The 22,777-nt window shown below is 48.2% G+C and overlaps 2 protein-coding genes across 2 annotated transcripts in view; both read left to right on the forward strand.

The window, feature by feature from the left end:
• The first annotated feature begins 3,644 nt into the window (after window positions 1-3,644).
• LOC138363678 (mucin-2-like) lies at window positions 3,645-9,963 on the forward strand. Its single transcript, XM_069323059.1, has 2 exons — window positions 3,645-3,747; window positions 7,565-9,963. Exons 1-2 carry the CDS (start codon window positions 3,645-3,647, stop codon window positions 9,961-9,963), a joined length of 2,502 nt encoding a protein of 833 aa, XP_069179160.1.
• The window catches only part of LOC123758453 (Protein kinase, cGMP-dependent at 21D), a 374,435-nt gene continuing 355,376 nt past the window's right edge, over window positions 3,719-22,777 (forward strand). The window contains exons 1-2 of the mRNA XM_069322688.1: window positions 3,719-3,747; window positions 14,103-14,484. The gene's annotated coding sequence lies outside the window, so the exon portion shown is untranslated. The remainder of the gene's footprint in view (window positions 3,748-14,102; window positions 14,485-22,777) is intronic.

Raw genomic sequence — 22,777 nt, forward strand, 5'->3', positions numbered from 1 at the left:
AAACTGTTGCTACTTGTTTGTTACATCTGACCTTTTGAAGAATTAGTCCGGATTGGCATCCTCCAAATTGTTCAGTATTATAAAAGTTTCAGTGAGATCAACCCTGTGATGCCTGGTGTGCAGTATCAGCCCTGTGGCCCTCAACCGTTCCTGATACGAGAGTTAACTTAGCTCTGGAATTACTTTTGTTGCCCGGTGTTGCACCTTCTCCAGAGCAGCTGTGTTGTGAGATATTTCTATTTCTATTGACTAGTTACTGAAGTCAGAAAGAACTGCACAAGCCAACACGTTACGTGCCAGATGTGAGATTATACTTTAAAACTGAAAATATAAGGCGTGAGCAGCCGTCGGAGTCCAACTCCTTGAACCTCCTATCCACTAGTAGGTCGTTTAGCTCCTTAATTGCTTAGGGCAATGTTAGGGGTAACTATTGGGATCTCTCGCCAAATTTGTTTTGGTGTGTGTGGCTATGAATCAGGTTCGAATCCAGAAGCAAGTCACTACACTACACACAGAAATCATAATTGCGTGATGCATCAAATGAACAAATCCACAAGGGCCGTGACGAGGATTCGAACCTGCGTCCGAGAGCATTCCAGACAATGCCTTATTTGTTCTAATAAGTTGTTCAGAAGCAAGTCTTCATTAAATGCAAGAAATAGTCTAGTTTATAGCAGCATTAAGTTAGAGCAATAGTATTGCAAGGTGGTAAACAAAGACACTTGGCAACAAATAAACATTAATTAACAAACTTAAATTAAAAGCAAGGCACAACAAATTTAACGTTACGTTAATTATCCTAAGTGACACTATGATAGCTAATCAACTTGAAGTATGTTTATTGAGACAAGAAAGAAATACATCTCAAAGGGATAGAGTGGCTTAGGCTATTTCTACCCCGCTAAATAACTAATCAAAGCCAGTATAGTTGAACTCCTGTCCTTACTGCTCTCGGCGGGTCACACTGGTGCTAACTGAACAACGGCTGCTCACTTGGCCTCAAGATGAAAATCAGAATAATTTAAGTCAAACAATATAACCAAACCAAACGGCACAAGACTAGTCACTGAGAGAGATGTATACGCCGAGATGTATAAACATCTCAGTAATGTTTATACGCGTCTCTATGGACGACAATCATAACAATAACTACCTTTCATCACAAACAAGAACAATTGATTACAAACAATCTAATCAAAATAATAAAATAATTACGCTAATTACTGTCAAGACAGTCAATCAAAGGTAATTTACAATCTGTCACTACAAACAGATTATCAACCAAATGATAATTCACACTAATTACTCTGCCACAAAGACGATTAAACAATCAGTGAGTAATTACATTAATTACTGCCACACGGACAACTAATTAATCAAGACGAATAACATTAACTAAAGTATGTTGACCAGACCACACACTAGAAAGTGAAGGGACGACGACGTTTCGGTCCGTCCTGGACCATTCTCACAATCGACTTGAGAATGGTCCAGGACGGACCGAAACGTCGTCGTCCCTTCAACTTCTAGTGTGTGGTCTGGTCAACATACTTCAGCCACGTTATTGTGACTCATCGCCTGCAACATTAACTAAACACTATCACTTAAGACAGCTTGCCAAAAGAGAAATTAGTCACTACGGCACTAATTACGTTAAATATGTAGGGAGTAGATTATGGCAATAATATACTCGCTTCAAACTCATTAGCTTCATGAGAGTAGCACAACTCTCATTAGCACTAATAACGAGGCTCTAATCTTTTCCTTAATTACAGTTAACGTTGTTGTTGTTGTTGTTATAGATTCAGCTACTCGGAACAAGTTCCAAGTAGCACGGGCTATGGTGAGCCCGTAGTGGACTTACCTGGCACAGGAGCGGGGCAAGTAGTACGGGCTATGGTGAGCCCGTAGTGAACTTACCTGGCACAGGAGCGGGGCAAGTAGCACGGGCTATGGTGAGCCCGTAGTGGACTTACCTGGCACAGGAGCGGGGCAAGTAGCACGGGCTATGGTGAGCCCGTAGTGAACTTACCTGGCACAGGAGCGGGGCAAGTAGCACGGGCTATGGTGAGCCCGTAGTGGACTTACCTGGCACAGGAGCGGGGCAAGTAGCACGGACTATGGTGAGCCCGTAGTGAACTTACCTGGCACAGGAGCGGGGCAAGTAGCACGGGCTATGGTGAACCCGTAGTGGACTTACCTGGCACAGGAGCGGGACAAGTAGCACGGGCTATGGTGAGCCCGTAGTGGACTTACCTGGCACAGGAGCGGGGCAAGTAGCACGGGCTATGGTGAGCCCGTAACTTACCTGGCACAGGAGCGGGGCAAGTAGCACGGGCTATGGTGAGCCCGTAACTTACCTGGCACAGGAGCGGGGCAAGTAGCACGGGCTATGGTGAGCCCGTAACTTACCTGGCACAGGAGCGGGGCAAGTAGCACGGGCTATGGTGAGCCCGTAACTTACCTGGCACAGGAGCGGGGCAAGTAGCACGGGCTATGGTGAGCCCGTAGTGGACTTACCTGGCACAGGAGCGGGGCAAGTAGCACGGGCTATGGTGAGCCCGTAGTGGACTTACCTGGCACAAGAACGGTGTCGTACAGTTAACATTCCTTGCAACCTTTAGAGAAGGAGGAGGTAAGGTCTGATTATATTGAGCAATGGAGAAGTGAGTAATTATCATACGGGTTATTCATGCCCGTGCCACCTCTTGGGTAGCTTAATCTTCATCAATCAATCAATCGAGTACTGTTTACGGGCTCACCATAGCCCGTGCTACTTGGAACTTGTTCCGAGTAGCTGAATCTATAACAACAACTCTATAAATGGATAGTTCACCCCTTGGAGTTAACTAATGTAATACCAATAGTTTCGCCAGAGCGACGGTTTCACGTCATGCAGGTCGGCGTTCAATCCCCGACCGTCCACAAGTGGTTGGGCACCATTCCTTCCCTCCGTCCCATCCCTAATCCTGATCCCTTCCCAGTGCTATATAGTCGTAATGGCTTGCCACTTTCCCCTGATTATACTATTAATATTGCATGATAGTATGATGATAGATAAAATTACTGGTGACGATATCACTTTACCTCAGATGTACAAGATTGTGTTAAGTGTTGTATCATATAATTTATGTATGTATAATACCACACTTTCTTGCCCGAAACGCTATGCGTACTAGTGGCTTTAGGTATTGTATGTACTAGCTCTATCTATAAATCCAACATTATGTTTGTAAATCAACTATGAAACTACTTTCAACTATGAAATCAACCACTTTCCTGAAAAAAAAGACCTTACAACGTCACACAATGAGGTGACGTAGATATGATAGAGCCCAGTAGGCTCAGGAACCTGTACACCTGTTAACTGACGGTTGAGAGGCGGGACCAAAGAGCCAGAGCTCAACCTCCGTCAGCACAACTAGGTGAGTACACCGCCCCACGCGGTACACCAACTATGAATGTACTTTAGTTTACACTTGTTACCATGACAACCAGCGGGCTACTGTCCTTCTCAATACTTTGTTCCTATTTAATTACCATATTTAGATATAATTATACGCATCAGTAGCACTTCTATATCTTTAATTATTATATAGACTTTATAAGGATACGATTGTTTTTTGGTATATGTATATGTATATATGGATGTGGGGGAAGAATATATAGAGGAGGAAGCAACAGTTGGCAAGTATGGAGGGAGGCGGGTCAGTCTGGCCGTGGACGCCGCGCCGTACAGACGGGCAGGTGAGCGCTCCCGCTCTCTCTCTCTCTCTCTCTCTGGCCACGACTCGCTGCGTAACTTTGGAAAGTTGGCCTCAAGTGTCTGAAAAGTTGCAAGGGGAAAGTTTTCTGGCCCGCGAAGATTTGACTTTTATTATAATAGAGAACTTGGGCACTTTAGAGTAACTTTAGTTCATCATGGAACAGTAATTTGTAACATTTATGTTTGGTCACGTGGCGGAGAATGTTGAATGTTGTTGTTATGTTATAGTGGAGAGATGTTGTTGAAGTGTTGTAGAGCCGTTGTTAATGTTACTAGTTGTGACACGTCTTGTTAGTGAGGAGTGGTAGATGACCCCCACACCAGGCGACTGGTGACAGGTAATGACAGGCTGCTCCAGCACTTGTAACATGACACACCTGCCTCTAGTACACCTTCCATACCTGGCTGTGACACACCTGCCTCTGCTGCACCTTCCATACCTGGCTGTGACACACCTGCCTCTGCTGCACCTCCCATACCTGGCTGTGACACACCTGCCTCTGCTGCACCTTCCATACCTGGCTGTGACACACCTGCCTCTGCTGCACCTCCCATACCTGGCTGTGACACACCTGCCTCTGCTGCACCTCCCATACCTGGCTGTGACACACCTGCCTCTAGTACACCTCCCATACCTAGCTGTGACACACCTGCCTCTGCTGCACCTCCCATACCTGGCTGTGACACACCTGCCTCTGCTGCACCTCTCGTACCTGGCTGTGACACACCTGCCTCTGCTGCACCTCCCATACCTGGCTGTGACACACCTGCCTCTGCTGCACCTCCCATACCTGGCTGTGACACACCTGCCTCTGCTGCACCTCCCATACCTGGCTGTGACACACCTGCCTCTACTGCACCTTCCATACCTGGCTGTGATACATCTTCCATACCTGGCTGTGACACACCTGCCTTCCTGCCTCTACTGCACCTTCCATACCTGGCTGTGATACACCTTCCATACCTGGCTGTGACACACCTGCCTCTGGTACACTTCCCATACCTGGCTGTGACACACCTGCCTCTAGTACACCTCCCATACCTGGCTGTGACACACCTGCCTCTAGTACACTTCCCATACTTGGCTGTGACACACCTCCCATACCTGGCTGTGACACACCTGACTAGTACACCTGCCATACCTGGCTGTGACACCTGCCTCTACTACACCTGTCCATGAAGCGACTGTCACCACACCTGTGATGTCTCTGCCTGACATATCTGAACTCGGTTTTCCACAGGTGTTTATCTTGAGATGATTTCGGGGCTTATCGTCCCCGCGGCCCGGTCCTCGACCAGGCCTCCTAATGTACTGTATATACAATATTTCAGTTGTTGACACATGTTGACACACGTGGCTCGGGTACACAGGTATGACACAGGTATATTACATCTGGTTCTCGGTTCTCATAACGTCTTGACACTTGTTTGAGCACGAGGGGTCAATAATTGGTCTTGGTACTGCTGGGTCAATAATTGGTCTTGGCACTACTGGTCAGTAATTGGTCTTGGCACTACTGGTCAATAATTTGTCTTGGCACTACTGGTCAGTAATTGGTCTTGGCACTACTGGTCAATAATTGGTCTTGGCACTACTGGTCAGTAATTGGTCTTGGCACTACTGGTCAATAATTGGTCTTGGCACTACTGGTCAATAATTGGTCTTGGCACTACTAGTCAGTAATTGGTCTTGGCACTACTGGTCAATAATTGGTCTTGGCACTACTGGTCAATAATTGGTCTTGGCACTACTGGTCAATAATTGGTCTTGGCACTACTGGTCAATAATGGGTCTTGGCACTACTGGTCAGTAATTGGTCTTGGCACTACTGGTCAGTAATTGGTCTTGGTACTGCTGGGTCAATAATTGGTCTTGGTACTGCTGGGTCAATAATTGGTCTTGGTACTGCTGGGTCAATAATTGGTCTTGGTACTACTGGTCAATAATTGGGGGCCAGAGGTAGATGTCATTTTCAGAAATATGTTTATGGTGATAAATAGCTACTGACTGGGCATGTGTTAGGGGCCTCTCTTAGCCAGTAACATATGTACTTTCACTTACATATGTACAATTTCTCTACACATTCTATAGAGCCTCGGGGCCTCTTACCAGAACCAACCCCAAGTGAGGGTTAAGGCCTTGAGGACTGAGCAGTAATAGGCAAGACAGAGGGTAGAGGGGGAGTGTAGTCAACACTAACTCATCACCATGTGTACTACAAACTAATGGATAACTATATATACCTACCACATATACAACACACATAACACTGTGTGGGTCACTCTCACACAGGACACTACAAGACACTTTGAGAGGTATGAAAGCAGGCGGCGGGCTGTCCGCCTTCTGTGAGACTTTCCTCTGAGGTACTCAGGCCGGCGAGTCCACTTTTCTCAGTAATTCACGAAGAAGAAGAAACTATCAGGGGGAAAGCGCCAAGTCATTACGACTATATATCACTGGGAAGGGGTCAGGATAAGGATTTGGGATGGGACGGGGGGGAAGGAATGGTGCCCAACCACTTGTGGACGGTCGGGGATTGAACGCCGACCTGCATGAGGCGAGACCGTCCCCCACAGTATGATCAGTAAACACTCTGTGAACCCCCAGCAACACGCTGGCCGGCGTCCTCTAAAGCCTTCATCTCTAACAAGTCTTACATTAGAGGACGGATGGATGCTAGTTCCATCTACTACCACAACTGGGCTACCCCGGGACACGTCGTTCCGGCCATCAATTGCTGGCTGGGTAATTCACAGTCTCCAACGATCATTCCCCCTACTTGTTCCCACGGAAACACGCCATGTGTTCAAGATGGCCCTTCCTGGCCACTCCCAACTTCTACCTTGAGGTTACCTTGAGATGACTTCGAGGCTTAGCGTCCTCACGGCCCGGTCCTCCATCAGTCCTCCTCATTGCTGGACTGGTCAACTAGGCTGTTGGACGCGGCTGCTCGCAGCCTGAAGTATGAGTCACAGCCTGGTTGATCTTGTAAGGAACAACTATGGTACACTAAGAAGGTAACTACACAAGTGTCAGATCACAGCCGTCCACCCGGGCACGGAAAATGGGGTCAGGTGCAGGCAACAGATGGCGCCACACACACACACACACACACACACACACACACACACACACACACACACACACACACACACACACACACACACAATAGCGTGATATAGCAAATGAAGCAATCCACAAGTGTTATATGACAAAGAGTGCTGGGAAGACGGGACACCACGAGCGTAGCTCTCATCCTGTAACTACACTTAGGTAATTACAAGCGTGTGGGATCATCCCGGACGTAGGTTCGAACCGTCATCAGGGCCGCCTTTGTGTATTTGACCATAAGCTGCACATTACCCCTAGAGAGTGTGGCCAGTGAGTACTGGCTGGGTACTGTACACGCCGCGACCAGCAACAGACCGCACCACACTCCTCTCTTACACTAAGCTGCCAAACCTATTTATCTTTCTTTAATGATGACCAACTTTGCATTTATTAAACAGTTTATAATCTTGGAGACTTTACAACCCAAGGTTGTTGTTGTTATAAACAACTTCGTTGTGTTTCAATGTACTGTTTAATGAATGTAAACAATGATGCTTGAGGAAAGATGTACAGGCTTCGTAAGTGGTTGTGTAAATGATAACTATTGGGCCGCCTTGACATGACCAACCTGGCTGTACACACCTGACAACTAAAGTTAACACCTGTCATACCTGGCTTTGTGCTCTAGTGGAACACTATACACCAGACGGTCATCACTACTGGCTTAATACTCCCCACACAAGGGACTCTACACCCTGGACTCTACACCCCGGACTCTACACCCCGGACTCTACACCCTGGACTCTACACCCTGGACTCTACACCCCGGACTCTACACCCTGGACTCTACACCCTGGACTCTACACCCTGGACTCTACACCCCGGACTCTACACCCTGGACTCTACACCCTGGACTCTACACCCTGGACTCTACACCCTGGACTCTACACCCTGGACTCTACACCCCGGACTCTACACCCTGGACTCTACACCCCGGACTCTACACCCCGGACTCTACACCCTGGACTCTACACCGCGGACTCTACACCCTGGACTCTACACCCTGGACTCTACACCCTGGACTCTACACCCCGGACTCTACACCCCGGACTCTACACCCTGGACTCTACACCCCGGACTCTACACCCTGGACTCTACACCGCGGACTCTACACCCTGGACTCTACACCCTGGACTCTACACCCTGGACTCTACACCCCGGACTCTACACCCTGGACTCTGCAACCCGGACTCTGCACCCCGGACTCTACACCCTGGACTCTACACCCTGGACTCTACACCCCGGACTCTGCACCCCGGACTCTGCACCCCGGACTCTACACCGCGGACTCTACACCCTGGACTCTACACCCCGGACTCTACACCCTGGACTCTACACCCCGGACTCTACACCCTGGACTCTGCACCTCGGACTCTACACCCCGGACTCTACACCCCGGACTCTACACCCTGGACTCTACACCCTGGACTCTACACCCTGGACTCTACACCCCGGACTCTGCACCCCGGACTCTGCACCCCGGACTCTACACCGCGGACTCTACACCCTGGACTCTACACCCCGGACTCTACACCCTGGACTCTACACCCCGGACTCTACACCCTGGACTCTGCACCTCGGACTCTACACCCCGGACTCTGCAACCCGGACTCTGCACCCCGGACTCTACACCCTGGACGCTACACCCCGGACTCTACACCCCGGACTCTGCAACCCGGACTCTGCACCCCGGACTCTACACCGCGGACTCTACACCCTGGACTCTACACCCCGGACTCTACACCCTGGACTCTACACCCCGGACTCTACACCCTGGACTCTGCACCTCGGACTCTACACCCCGGACTCTACACCCCGGACTCTACACCCTGGACTCTACACCCTGGACTCTACACCCTGGACTCTACACCCCGGACTCTGCACCCCGGACTCTGCACCCCGGACTCTACACCGCGGACTCTACACCCTGGACTCTACACCCCGGACTCTACACCCTGGACTCTACACCCCGGACTCTACACCCTGGACTCTGCACCTCGGACTCTACACCCCGGACTCTACACCCCGGACTCTACACCCTGGACTCTACACCCCTGACTCTACACCCTGGACTCTACACCCCGGACTCTACACCCTGGACTCTACACCCCGGACTCTGCAACCCGGAATCTGCACCCCGGACTCTACACCCCGGACTCTACACCCTGGACTCTACACCCCGGACTCTACACCCTGGACTCTACACCCCGGACTCTACACCCTGGACTCTGCACCTCGGACTCTACACCCCGGACTCTACACCCCGGACTCTACACCCTGGACTCTACACCCCGGACTCTACACCCTGGACTCTACACCCTGGACTCTACACCCCGGACTCTACACCCCGGACTCTGCAACCCGGACTCTACACCCCGGACTCTACACCCCGGACTCTACACCCCGGACTCTACACCCTGGACTCTACACCCCGGACTCTACACCCTGGACTCTACACCCCGGACTCTACACCCCGGACTCTACACCTCGGACTCTACACCCTGGACTCTACACCCTGGACTCTACACCCCGGACTCTACACCCTGGACTCTACACCCCGGACTCTACACCCTGGACTCTACACCTCGGACTCTACACCCTGGACTCTACACCCTGGACTACACCCCGGACTCTACACCCCGGACTCTACACCCTGGACTCTACACCCCGGACTCTACACCCTGGACTCTACACCCTGGACTCTACACCCCGGACTCTACACCCTGGACTCTACACCCCGGACTCTACACCCCGGACTCTACACCCTGGACTCTACACCCCGGACTCTACACCCCGGACTCTACACCCCGGACTCTACACCCTGGACTCTACACCCCGGACTCTACACCCTGGACTCTACACCCTGGACTTCACACCCTGGACTCTACACCCTGGACTCTACACCCCGGACTCTACACCCCGGACTCTACACCCCGGACTCTACACCCCGGACTCTACACCCTGGACTCTACACCCCGGACTCTACACCCTGGACTCTACACCCCGGACTCTACACCCCGGACTCTACACCCTGGACTCTACACCCCGGACTCTACACCCCGGACTCTACACCCGACACTAACTCACCAATTCTCAACAAATAATTAATTAAGAGATACGGAGAGACGGTGTGGAGCCTAAGGAAACATGGCCGCCGGGGACAGGGAGCCAGCGGTCTTGGAAGACGAGGTAGGAGGGGGGGGGGGGGAGTCTGCAGAGGAGGTAGGAGATAGAGAGTGGAGAGATAAGGAAATATCCACGGGGGAATGTGTGAAACAGGCGCAAGAAAATGAAACTGATTTAACAGGTGTGTGAAACAGGTGTGTGTAATTAGGAATATGAGAGGCGTGAGAAGGTGGGAGGGGGTGGGGGGGGGGAGAGGTGTGGAACAGGTGTGGAATGGACAGGAGAAACATATTGGAAAAATAGTTACAGATAAAACTTTTAGCCGGGGAGCCGGTCGGCCGAGCGGACAGCACGCTGGACTTGTGATCCTGTGGTCCTGGGTTCGATCCCAGGCGCCGGTGAGAAACAATGGGCAGAGTTTCTTTCACCCTATGCCCCTGTTACCAAGCAGTAAAATAGGTACCTGGGTGTTAGTCAGCTGTCACGGGCTGCTTCCTGGGGGGTGGAGGCCTGGTCGAGGACCGGGCCGCGGGGACACTAAAGCCCCGAAATCACTTGATTTTGAAGGATTTGGGATGGGACGGGGGGAAAGGAATAGTACCCAACCACTTGTGTGGACGGTCGGGGGATTGAACGCCGACCTGCATGAAGCGAGACCGTCCCGAGAACTATAATCCGAGTGTTATCTTTGGTGTAAATAACCAAAGGAAAGTAAGAACATAAGAACATAAGAAGGTGGGAGTACATAAGAAAGAAAGACACTGGCGTAAGACACTGGCATAAGAAAGTACTGGCGGATGTTATCCTACAGTCCGCGGCCCCAGCGTCTGGTCGGTGAGTGATAGCAGGAAAATTACACCTGAACTCTACTGCCATTTTAGTCGGCATAGTCGCCAACAGGAAGCCTGTTAGGCTTCTCGACGGCCAAATACAGTAGTGCCACTTACCCTAACTCTAGGGAACCACCGGTTTAACTGCTAGGTGAACAGGGGAATCAGGGGGAACGAAACCTAAACACTTTAACTACCTCGGAAACGGAATTCTGGACATTTTGGTATATGCAGACTGCTCTCCTAACAAGATTCACGAAACGGTTACGCAAGCACTTACGAACGTGTACAACTGTAGATATGATAGAGCCCAGTAGGCTCAGGAACCTGTACACCACTTGATTGACGGTTGAGAGGCGGGACCAAAGAGCCAGAGCTCAACCCCCGCAAGCACAACTAGATGAGTACATCTTACCTCAATCTTTGACTGACGGGTGTGTGATAACAAGTTGGCAGCCCTGTCACCAGTAGCCTAGTGCACTAGGCCCAACAATATGATCACAATCTCTTGCTCACAATTAATGCAAGGATGTGTCGTCAGTCAATTTACAGTGGAAACTGTCCTTACGTCCTGAGGCTTGGCTAGTCCAGGCTATGGCCGCCTGTGTTGATGAGGACGGGTTGGGGTGAGGACGGGCTGGGGTGAGGACGGGCTGGGGTAAGGAGGGGCTGGGCCTCTCCCCAGCCCCAGTCTCTCCCCAGCCCTAGCCTCTCCCCAGCCCTAGCCTCTCCCCAGCCTTAGCCTCTCCCCAGCCCTAGCCTCTCCCCAGCCCTAGCCTCTCCCCAGCCCTAGTCTCTCCCCAGCCCTAGCCTCTCCCCAGCCCTAGCCTCTCCCCAGCCCCAGCCTCTCCCCAGGCCTAGCCTCTCCCCAGCCCTAGCCTCTCCCCAGGCCTAGCCTCTCCCCAGGCCTAGCCTCTCTCCAGCCCTAGCCTCTCCCCAGGCCTAGCCTCTCCCCAGGCCTAGCCTCTCCCCAGGCCTAGCCTCACCCCAGCCCTAGCCTCTCCCCAGCCCTAGCCTCTCCCCAGGCCTAGCCTCTCCCCAGGCCTAGCTTCTCCCCAGCCCTAGCCTCTCCCCAGGCCTAGCCTCTCCCCAGGCCAAGCCTCTCCCCAGCCCTAGCCTCACCCCAGCCCTAGCCTCTCCTCAGCCCTAGCCTCTCCCCAGGCCTAGCCTCTCCCCAGGCCTAGCCTCTCCCCAGCCCTAGCCTCACCCCAACCCTAGCCTCTCCTCAGCCCTAGCCTCTCCCCAGGCCTAGCCTCTCCCCAGGCCTAGCCTCTCCCCAGGCCTAGCCTCACCCCAGCCCTAGCCTCTCCTCAGCCCTAGCCTCTCCCCAGGCCTAGCCTCTCCCCAGGCCTAGCCTCTCCCCAAGCCTAGCCTCTCCCCAGCCCAGCGCCCTCTACCTCTCCGTGTACTGTAGCCTCATATAGAGAACATCGATAGTGACAGTTTCCAAATTAATTTTGTTTATCTTTCCTATAGCCTAAGAGTGATAAGAATACTATGAGTTGTCTTCATAAATTAATAAACTGTAACTTTTACTTACGATTGGACATTAGTGATAACATTATCGTTTCTCAAAATACTTATTGTTATTCGGTTGAGAATCGTTTCAAGGATTGCTGTATATTTTGATATTTAGAAGACCTGTAACTTTATTGGGTTAAAATAATCACCTTTTTCTGTAAGGTGATTCTGAGTTGGTTGCCGTTGTGCACACACACACACACACACACACACACACACACACACACACACACACACACACACACACACACACACACACACACACACACACACACACACACACACACCAGTGGGGCAACAGGCCAATATTGACAGGCGCAGGAAATGACACACATGTGGTGAGGTTCCTGGTGTGTGTGTGTGGGGCGCTCACCTATATGTCTTTACCTAGATTGAATTACAATTTGGAGCTCTGGCCTTGAACCTTCTTGGTTCCAACGCTTATCTTATTTAAATTTAGAATCGAAGGTATTAGACCTAACCAGTGAGTGGAATTTGTATGAATGTGTCTCGTGTCCTCTGCTTGTCTGTGTGTCGTTATGATACACGTGTTTAGGAGAGGACCCTGACACATGAAACATCTGTTCTGCCTACCAATGTGCAGCTGTAGTACAGACGAATACCTCCACACACCGTTTTCACTGTTACATGCATACATACATACATATACATACAGATTTGCCTTCAAATATGCTGATTAACCTTAGAAAACCCCATTGAATTACATGATGCCATTTGGTTGGTCGAATTTTATGTAGGACAGAGAAGAATTGATACGCTGCTATGGAGGAGGTGAGGTGGCGCTAGATAACTGCTATAAGGCAGCTAGGTGAACGACGTATTGTGTCCTTGTAAAATTCAATTACACAAAGTCGAACTTGAGGTGAGAACAATAGAAGGTTTCATGTTGTTTCAGAAGTGGAGGAAACGTGTTTACCTCACGTGAAAGTGAGACGGGGATTGATGTTTCAGATTCAGCTACTCAGAACGAAGTGTCCATGTAGCACGGGCTATGGTGAGCCCGTAATGAGGTTGATGAGAGCGCTAGGTTTAAAGCTGTGACAAGGTGTAGTGCACAACCGTTATGCCTTGCTGCCGCATGCCCACCTCTGTATCGAGTGTTCGCCGAGTTTGGCTGGAAATGTCGTCGTTGTGGGGACATTTATTGGCGTAAATGTCATCCGGTGTAGGACGGAACACGTGGGAGAGTACCCCTCCCACAGTCCCCTCCCATCCTGTGGACGGGTGTTCTGTATACACCCACCCGTCCACCATCCGTGGACGGGTGGGTGTAATTACCTAAGTGTAGTTACAGGATGAGAGCTACGCTCGTGGTGTCCCGTCTTCCCATGTTGTTGCTGTTATAGATTCAGCTACTCGGAACAAGTTCCAAGTAGCACGGGCTATGGTGAGCCCGTAACTTACCTGGCACAGGAACGGGGCAAGCAGCACAGGCTATGGTGAGCCAGTAGTGGACTTACCTAGCACAGGAGCCCCGTCTTCCCAGCACTCTTTGTCATATAACTGTGTACACTTTCCCGCGTCGTACCTGTGAATGTGTACATTCACCCCCACACATCCTGTAGCTTGTGCTATATGAGTGTCCTGTGTACACCGCCCAGCCCTCACCAGTGGGCGAGTGAACATCCTGTGAACAGTTATACATATCGGGTTAGTTTTGCCTCCTACATGTACTTGCATATCCTTCTTAGCATAAAATGTTTAATTAAATGTTTATTCACAGGAATAAAATAAAGTGTATGAGCTGAAAATCCTATGAACTCTCGAGTGTATTATTGATCATGAAAACAGTTTTTGAAAATAATCCTAAATTTAGGTTTGAGTTATATCTCCGGTGAATTGAAAAAAAAGATTAATTTAACACAAAATATACAAGATAAAATTGTGGTGTTGGATGTGAATTCAGTGAATACAGTAGAAGTATAGTACATGAAGTGTTGAAAATCTCCATAGAAAAGTTTCATATATTAGGTGTTGATTGTGGTCGAGGAATGTGTAGTGAGCGTTGAGACGGTGCAATATGGTGCTTGGATAGTGCACCTCACCATCATCACTACTTGCCTCCTCCCAACCTCTCCAGGCTCCACAACCTCCACTAACACAAGGTAAGCCAACGTTATTGTATGTCACAATGCTGTTCTTGCGAGCCGGTGTTCGATCCCCAGTGGCCTTATGTCCCAGCTCTTAGTCTTATCATGTAATTAATAAGTAAATTAGGTTATATTGGCACCTTCTCCAGATTACACAAAGCTTATTACCTTACGTTTGAATGCGTCTGATCTGTTTGTTGAACTGTGTGATGTGGTTTATTCAATACAGTGCATGCATAGCCGACAAAAAAAAAACAAATATAAAGTACCTACGGGCTCGCCATAGCCCGTGCTACTTGGAACTGTTTGTTCCAAGTAGCGAATCTTTAACAACAACAACAACAGCTGACAAACAAGTCTAATTATAATAAGCGAACTGCTGAAGGCTTATTGAGCCACGTAAACAGCTCTATATCAATACTGATGCTACTGGTAACTTGTGCCACACATCTCTAAGCCCTATTGCCTCTTCATATTATAAATCTCGCTATAAAAGTCTGAATTGAATTGTTTAGTTCTATTTGCTATAAAGATTGAAGCCTAGTTACATCCCCGTATCCATTCTTCATCCATCCATTGGCTTACGCAAGGCTGAGTATTTTTTTTGTTAGAATGTTGAAAAATATATATTTTGGTATGCAGACGACGAGTGATAATAATGTGGCAATAACACACACCTCACAAGATTGAGAAACTACGTCGTTTGGGTCCGTCCTGAACCATTCTCAAGTCGATTTTGCTATATTCTGTGCTATATGTAGCATTCCACACAAGGCTACTATGCAACATGCCATCTGTGCTATATATATGCCTTAAACATCGTCGTTTTTCTACTGTCTACATAACTTTGGCCTACTTTAAATTAGTTCAATATTACCTATACTTAAATTGTGACGTCTCGCCGGTCTAATAGTACGCTACACTTTTTCCATAATTATCTTTCAAATTGTAAGCTAAATGTTACTTTACGCAAAAAAATGTAAAATTAATTTAGGCTGCTGTGCACCTGTTTAATCCAACCATTATTGCAATAATTTGTATAAGTTGTTACGAATAGTTTCTAATTCTAAAGTGTAAAAATGACGTTAATGATGATAATCCTTTGTTAACTATGATGTTACTCAAACATTTTGTCCTCCACGTATAATGAAAAGTTAGTCATTTGTTATTTCATTTATAATGCAATTCATACCCATCCCGTGGGCGGTGGTGAACAGGGTTACAGAGGCACATAATGGGTTCAGGAACTGAACCCCATAGTTCGTTTAGATAAGTGACAATCAAGTGTTTCACTATTGTTAATCTTACATACATAAGAATTGAAACAGGAATTTTCTTAAGTACTTTTGTATATTAATATATCTTCAGAAGGACTGAAGATGTATTCATTGTATTTAAAAACTGTATTATTCATGAAGATGTATTAATACATCTTCATTCCTTCTGAAGATGTATTAATATACGAAAGTACTTAAGGAAATTCCTGTTTCAATTTTCCTCCGTGGTCTGACACTGTCACATTTTTCATCACGTGTTTATTTTCGTGATTTACACATTTACACACACACACACACACACACACACACACACACACACACACACACACACACACACACACACACACACACACAGAGCCCAGTAGGCTCAGGAATAGAGCCCAGTAGGCTCGGGAATCTGTACACCTGTTGATTGACAGTTGAGAGGCGGGACCAAAGAGCCAGAGCTCAACCCCCGCAAGCACAATTAGGTGAGTACACACACACACACACACATATATATTCATATCAATAATCTTTTTATATCCCAAATAATTTAACAAGAGGCTCACAACAGTTTCTACAAGGCAGTTTAAATCTATGGTGAGTCACACAGTTTCTGCCAAATATCCACCCAACTGGGCGGCAGCTTTACAGTCATGTGCTCCACACCCACCCAACTGGGCGGCAGCTTTACAGTCATGTGCTCCACACCCACCCTACTGGGCGACAGCTTTACAGTCATGTGCTCCACACCCACCCTACTGGGCGACAGCTTTACAGTCATGTGCTCCACACCCACCCTACTGGGCGACAGCTTTACAGTCATGTGCTCCTCACCCACCCTACTGGGCGACAGCTTTACAGTCATGTGCTCCACACCCACCCAACTGGGCGGCAGCTTTACAGTCATGTGCTCCACACCCACCCAACTGGGCGGCAGCTTTACAGTCATGTGCTCCACACCCACCCTACTGGGCGACAGCTTTACAGTCATGTGCTCCACACCCACCCTACTGGGCGACAGCTTTACAGTCATGTGCTCCACACCCACCCTACTGGGCGACAGCTTTACAGTCATGTGCTCCACACCCACCCTACTGGGCGACAGCTTTACAGTCATGTGCTCCACACCCACCCAACTGGGCGGCAGCTTTACAGTCATGTGCTCCACACCCACCCAACTGGGCGGCAGCTTTACAGTCATGTGCTCCACACCCACCCAACTGGGCGGCAGCTTTACAGTCATGTGCTCCACACCCACCCAACTGGGCGGCAGCTTTACAGTCATGTGCTCCACACCCACCCAACTGGGCGGCAGCTTTACAGTCATATGCAGCATTACCTTCCGTAAGCAAATGTTGGATATTTGGCTAAGATTCCTGGCAGTACATCATTGAATGAAAAAGTTGGTCATATTGGAAAACGCGCAGCGCTTTCCTGTCAGGGTGTCGTTGAACGAGGAATAATAAATCCTAACCTAAGGATTGTGGATATTAATTGTGGATTGTGGAATCGACTTGAGAATGGTCCAGGACGGACCAAAACGTCGTCGTCCCTTCACCTTCTAGTGTGTGGTCTGGTCAACATACTTCAGCCTCGTTATTGTGACTCATCGCCTGCATTGTGGATATTGGATAAGATAATTATACAGGCAAAGATACATACATTTAAAATGAGTTACAAACATAATATCGAATTACTAGATGGATATAATTGGATACAATATTAAATTGATTTTTTTATATCTTAAGCCTACGAGGCACGACAGAAATTGAGGAGATATTGGTGACTAATCTACATTATGGTAATTAGGCATCCTGGAGTCATCCCTCTAAATAGTACACAGCCTATTCAGTATTCTAAATAGTACACAGCCTATTCAGTATTCTAAATAGTACACACAGCCCCATAGGCCTATATCAGACATATCTACACTCTTTACAGTTAATGTAATCTAAGTACACAGTACACTTTGTTACCGAGACAATTTAGGAAAACTTTTAAGTACTCCATTTGAATACTATTCGCTGCTACCAAAACTACGTGATACCGAGTTTCTCTGTTTCTCAGTCTATTTTCTCCTCGTTTTCTCGGTTTACCATCAAACTAATCACTACCGACTTGTGTAAACCACTTAAACTGATACGAAGGTGGAATCCCTAAATCTTCACTAACACGGGAGCGGCAGGAGCCATTTGTCACCGTGTTCAGTGATGACTATCTGAGTGCCAGGCTGCGGCCCCGTCGCCAGGTGCCGCCTCAGGCACGCCACAACTTTTCTCACGCCAGACAGGTTTGGTGGAGGAGTTGCAGGTGTGTGTGTGTGGGGGTGTGGGGATGGGAGCAGGGGTGATGTATGTGTGTGTGTGGGGGGGGGGGTATGAGGGGGAGGTCTCTATGTGATCACATAAATGTAGTTACAGGATGAGAGCTACACTACTGGTGTCCCGTCTTCCCAGTACTCTTTGTCATATGTCGCTTTGTAGAGTGTGGTGAGGGGGGGGGGAGTCGAAGGTGTTATGAAACAAGCTATAATGAATGAGTTACCGTTTAGTACAATGAATTTCAGAAATGTATTTAATATTTATCTGTAGCCTCATAATTTCCGAGGTAAAGTGGATGTTTGTGAAGTTGAATGTAGTTAACACTTAGCCTCTCCCCCCCCTCACTGGGGGGGGGGGGAGTTCCAAAATAATTTATTGTGTCGGGGGACAGGCAGCCAGTTTATATATACAGTAAATGTGAGGTTTACATCCACGTCCCCACCGCTACTCCCCAGGATGTAACCCCATAACACGCTGACTAACTCCTGGGTACCTATCTACTACTAGGTGAACAGGTGCATTAGGTGATAAGAAACGAGCCCAACCATTTCTGTCCAGCCCAGGATTCGAACCTGGAATTCTCGATTATGTAGTAGAGAAGGAACCAGATTACTCACAGGACCCCCTTCTTTTTTAAGCACCCTTTTCTTGCATGATGTGGCAAATCAAGAGAAGAGGTTGTGTATATAGAGAAGCGGCCACACGTGTCGGTGTATATATCTCTAGAAAATAGATGTTGACATGGTGTAGAGTTAAGTGGCACTGGTGTACACCAGCCTACACCCGCGCGTCCAAACATGCCGGTGTAGCCTAACCTCGCTAACATGTTGAAAAACTGGTAATATTATCATGATTTTGTTTGTACCTTGAGGAGATGATGTAAGGGAAGATCAACATAAAATATCACCTTTGATACCGCAATAAAATGAGATCTCTAGAAGTTAAAATTTTTAATTAAGAATCTCGAGTAGTTTTATTTATATATACTAGAATTATTACATTCTTGTACAGCCATCAGCACGCATAGAGTTTCGCGCAGGTTACACACAGAGATCACACTAACGTGATGCATCAAATGAACAAATCCACAAGGGCCGTGACGAGGATTCGAACCTGCGTCCGGGAGCTCAGTCGATTAAGGCAGTGTCTGGGATGCTCCCGGACGCAGGTTCGAATCCTCGTCACGGCCCTTGTGGATTTGTTCTTTCGGGCAGGTCCTTAATCCTAGTTTTTCCCCCGAATACGACCCGCCAAGTCGTTTAACAACCAGGCACCCATTCACTGCTGGGTGAACAGAGGCTACAGTTAAAGATTGGCGCCAAGTCAATCCTCCCCGGCCAGGATACGAACCCAGGCCAAAGCGCTTGCGAAACGGTGAGCGAGTGTTCTACCACTAGGCCACGGGGACGTGCCAGTGGTGAAGAACTTTTTAGTATGCTGTCAGAGCTGTTGGTAAATTGGCCGTTTAATTCGTGGACTAACCTGTCTGACAGGAAAGTTTGCATGTGTACAGAATTCCTAAGTAGTCATTTTGTGATGATATCAGAGTTGCAGATCAACAGCAAACTGCTGTAAATGGTACGGCCGAGATGGTTCTGGCGCCTTGTTCCTTGTTCATCAATGTCAGCTGTGTCACACACATGAACTGCGGCCTGATACATGCCACGCTGTGAATGTGTATGTTTCCTCAAGTAGTGACCAACTACTTGGCCTCGACGGTAGAGGTCTCGCTCCATGCAGGTCGGCGTTCAATCCCCCCGACCGTCCACAAGTGGTTGGGCACCATTCCTTTCCCCCGTCCCATCCCAAATCCTTATCCTGACTGATTGATAAAGATTAAGCCACCCAAGAGGTGGCACGGGCATGAATAGCCCGTAAGTGGTGGCCCTTTTGAGCCATTACCAGTATCAACAGCTGATACTGGAGATCTGTGGAGGTGCGACTGCACCCTGCGTGACGGGAGATGTCTCCCGTGTTATCCTGACCCCCTTCCCAGTGCTATATAGTCGTAATGGCTTGGCGCTTTCCCCGGATAATTCTCTCCCTAAAGACCACACAAGACCGACTTTAGATCCACATCGGAAGTCAACTGTATGTAAGAGGACTGAAAGTGGTCAGTGATTTGCAGTTAAGTCTTCATTGTGCAAGAGTGTGAATGACACGACTAAAACTGTACTTAACCCTTGTTTCCGTGACCTTTGGAGTTTTCATAACTACCAAAAGGCTTGTCAGAGATTGTTGGTAAATGTTAACTTGACATCATAACATTGTCCTGACCGTCTTGTACCTGACTGCTTCGTTAAATCTATTTGAAGAGTTAAGTGCCCTCTAATTTTCCACGAACACACAACTGATCAAGAGGAACATTTTAAAAGTGTCTGGAACCTGGCGAAGAACTTGGTCAACGTCTGAGGACTGTGACCAGTCATCCAAAGGTGAATTTTTCTTGTGAGCGAAATGGTGAACGTCACTGTTTGTTCAGCTTCTTTTCTGACCTTGTGTACACCGGTGCTAGAGTCTGACATTACAACAGCGCCGCCATAACACTCCTCAATACTCGGTTTTATATATTGTCAAATTATTTTGTACGGGTTTTGTACGCAAAGTGTGGTGATACATGTGGAAACTGAGGAGCCATACACCGTTGCACAGACACAAAGAATTTATTTGCCATGGTCAACAAACTGAATGCATTAGGCAGTGATGTGGTGGAGGCTGACTCCATACACAGTTTCAAGTGTAGATATGATAGAGCCCAATAGGCTCAGGAACCTGTACACCTGTTGATTGACGGTTGAGAGGCGGGACCAAAGAGCCAGAGCTCAACCCCCGCAAGCACAACTAGGCAAGAACGTGCTTTTAGCCATGTTACAGATTGAGGCACTAACTTGGTTCCTAACTTTGAGAGTGTGATTTTGTCTAGGAGAGAGAGAGAGAGAGAGAGAGAGAGAGAGAGAGAGAGAGAGAGAGAGAGAGAGAGAGAGAGAGAGAGAGGGACAGGGACAGAGACAGACAGACAGACAGACAACACCCAGACAAACCATCTGTCACTCAGTAACTGAGGAGTGGAGTCACTAACATCTTCATTACACGGGTCTGGCAGCTGAGCGGCCAGCGTGCAGGACTCGTAATTCTGTGCCCTGGGTTCGATTCCCGGACAAGGCAGAGACAAATGGGCAAAGTTTCTCTCACCCTGATGCCCCTGTTATGGGTGTAAATACAAGTAACTGTATTAAGACCTCCATTAACTCGAGGACTGGACACAGAGGCTGTTAATAAGTGTAAGGTAGTACAGCAATACAGCGGTGTCATATACACCACAGTAACAGCGACACAATATATTTCAAACAGTATTTTAAAACCTAAATCAGGACTTTCAAAAGGATCTGTAGAGCGTATGGAAGCACAGAGTACGCATCACCAGCCTGGAATCCACACTTCGCCAGGCAAAAAGCAGCAAAAATAATGTACATTGATCTGCAACAAGATTAGGGCCAGAACCAAATTGGTTAAAGATACGAGGCTAGGCTAAAGGAACTAAGTCTCAAGAATAGAGAAGAAACAAAGGGAGATATATGATCACAATAAAGAAGATACTGAGAGAAACAGCCAAGAGCAGTTTTATTTAATTGAGAGAAAGTAGGACAAAAGTGGAAACAGGTAACGCAAGGGAGTCAATGAAAGGCAATCCATCCACGTGTACAGGGTGCGAATACACCCTGTACACGTGGTCAAGAAGTGAAATGAATTGAAATAAGTTGTGTAACACGCCTCCATCCAGAAATTTACGGCCAGATTTGACAAAGCATTCCGGAAAGTAAACTTATAACACAACAGGTACGGCAAGGTTAGTAAGGAGAGCATAAAGAGTTAGCAATGTCTCCCCCGTAGAGGAAGCCTCACCCACCTCCCCACCACATGGGGAACCCACACCCCCGTAGTAACTGTAGTGGGCCCCCAGGGGCACCTGGGGATACCGGGTGTGGAGCGGGTTTGACTCCACCTCCTGGTGGCCCTATGTGTAATATAGCGTCTTGGCTCCATCTTTCCAATTAGCATATTCAGTTTCACCAGTTAGGACGGGCGGACGCAGTAGGATTTTACGAGAAGCATTTCCTTCACGTTTGACCAGACCACACACTAGAAGGTGCAGGGGACGACGACGTTTCGGTCCGTCCTGGACCATTCTCAAGTCGATTGTCGACTTGAGAATGGTCCAGGACGGACCGAAACGTCGTCGTCCCTTCACTTTCTAGTGTGTGGTCTGGTCAAACTACTTCAGCCACGTTATTCTAACTCATTGCCTGCATTTCCTTCACGTGTCTTGGTGGAATAATTCTTCACGAAATGGGATTCTAATCACGATAGCTTTTTATTGTAAATAATCAAGTTAGGCAAATCCCGAAACTAAACTAACCGATGAATTACCTAAAGTTACTGTAAGGTAGGCAAGGGTAAGTGTGGTTGACCATGTATTTTGTTCAGTTAGCAAATTGATGGGTAAGAGGCTAGAGGCTGGGTAAAGCCTAACAGGGTGCTCGCCCGCAGACAATAACTGCACTCTGCTCCCATTTTACATAGTCCAGCTTACCCGAGAGTTCGATCCGCTACTCGGTCTATATCGGTAATATTTTGGGTGTTGAGCTTAAGGCCTAGCAACCTCTGGAGGGTTATTAAGGCCAACACAATACCTTGCTGACTAACCAACAAGTAGACTTTAGACTT

Source organism: Procambarus clarkii, chromosome 11 (assembly GCF_040958095.1).
Source record: "Procambarus clarkii isolate CNS0578487 chromosome 11, FALCON_Pclarkii_2.0, whole genome shotgun sequence".
Taxonomy (NCBI): domain Eukaryota; kingdom Metazoa; phylum Arthropoda; class Malacostraca; order Decapoda; family Cambaridae; genus Procambarus; species Procambarus clarkii.

What these genes read in the sequence shown, in the direction of transcription:
- LOC138363678 (XM_069323059.1), top strand. Translation starts at nt 3,645, where the DNA reads ATGGATGTGGGGGAAGAATATATAGAGGAGGAAGCAACAGTTGGCAAG. An exon ending in CGCGCCGTACAGACGGGCAG is followed by an intron (nt 3,748 to 7,564) that starts GTGAGCGCTCCC and finishes TCCCCACACAAG; the next exon opens with GGACTCTACACCCTGGACTC.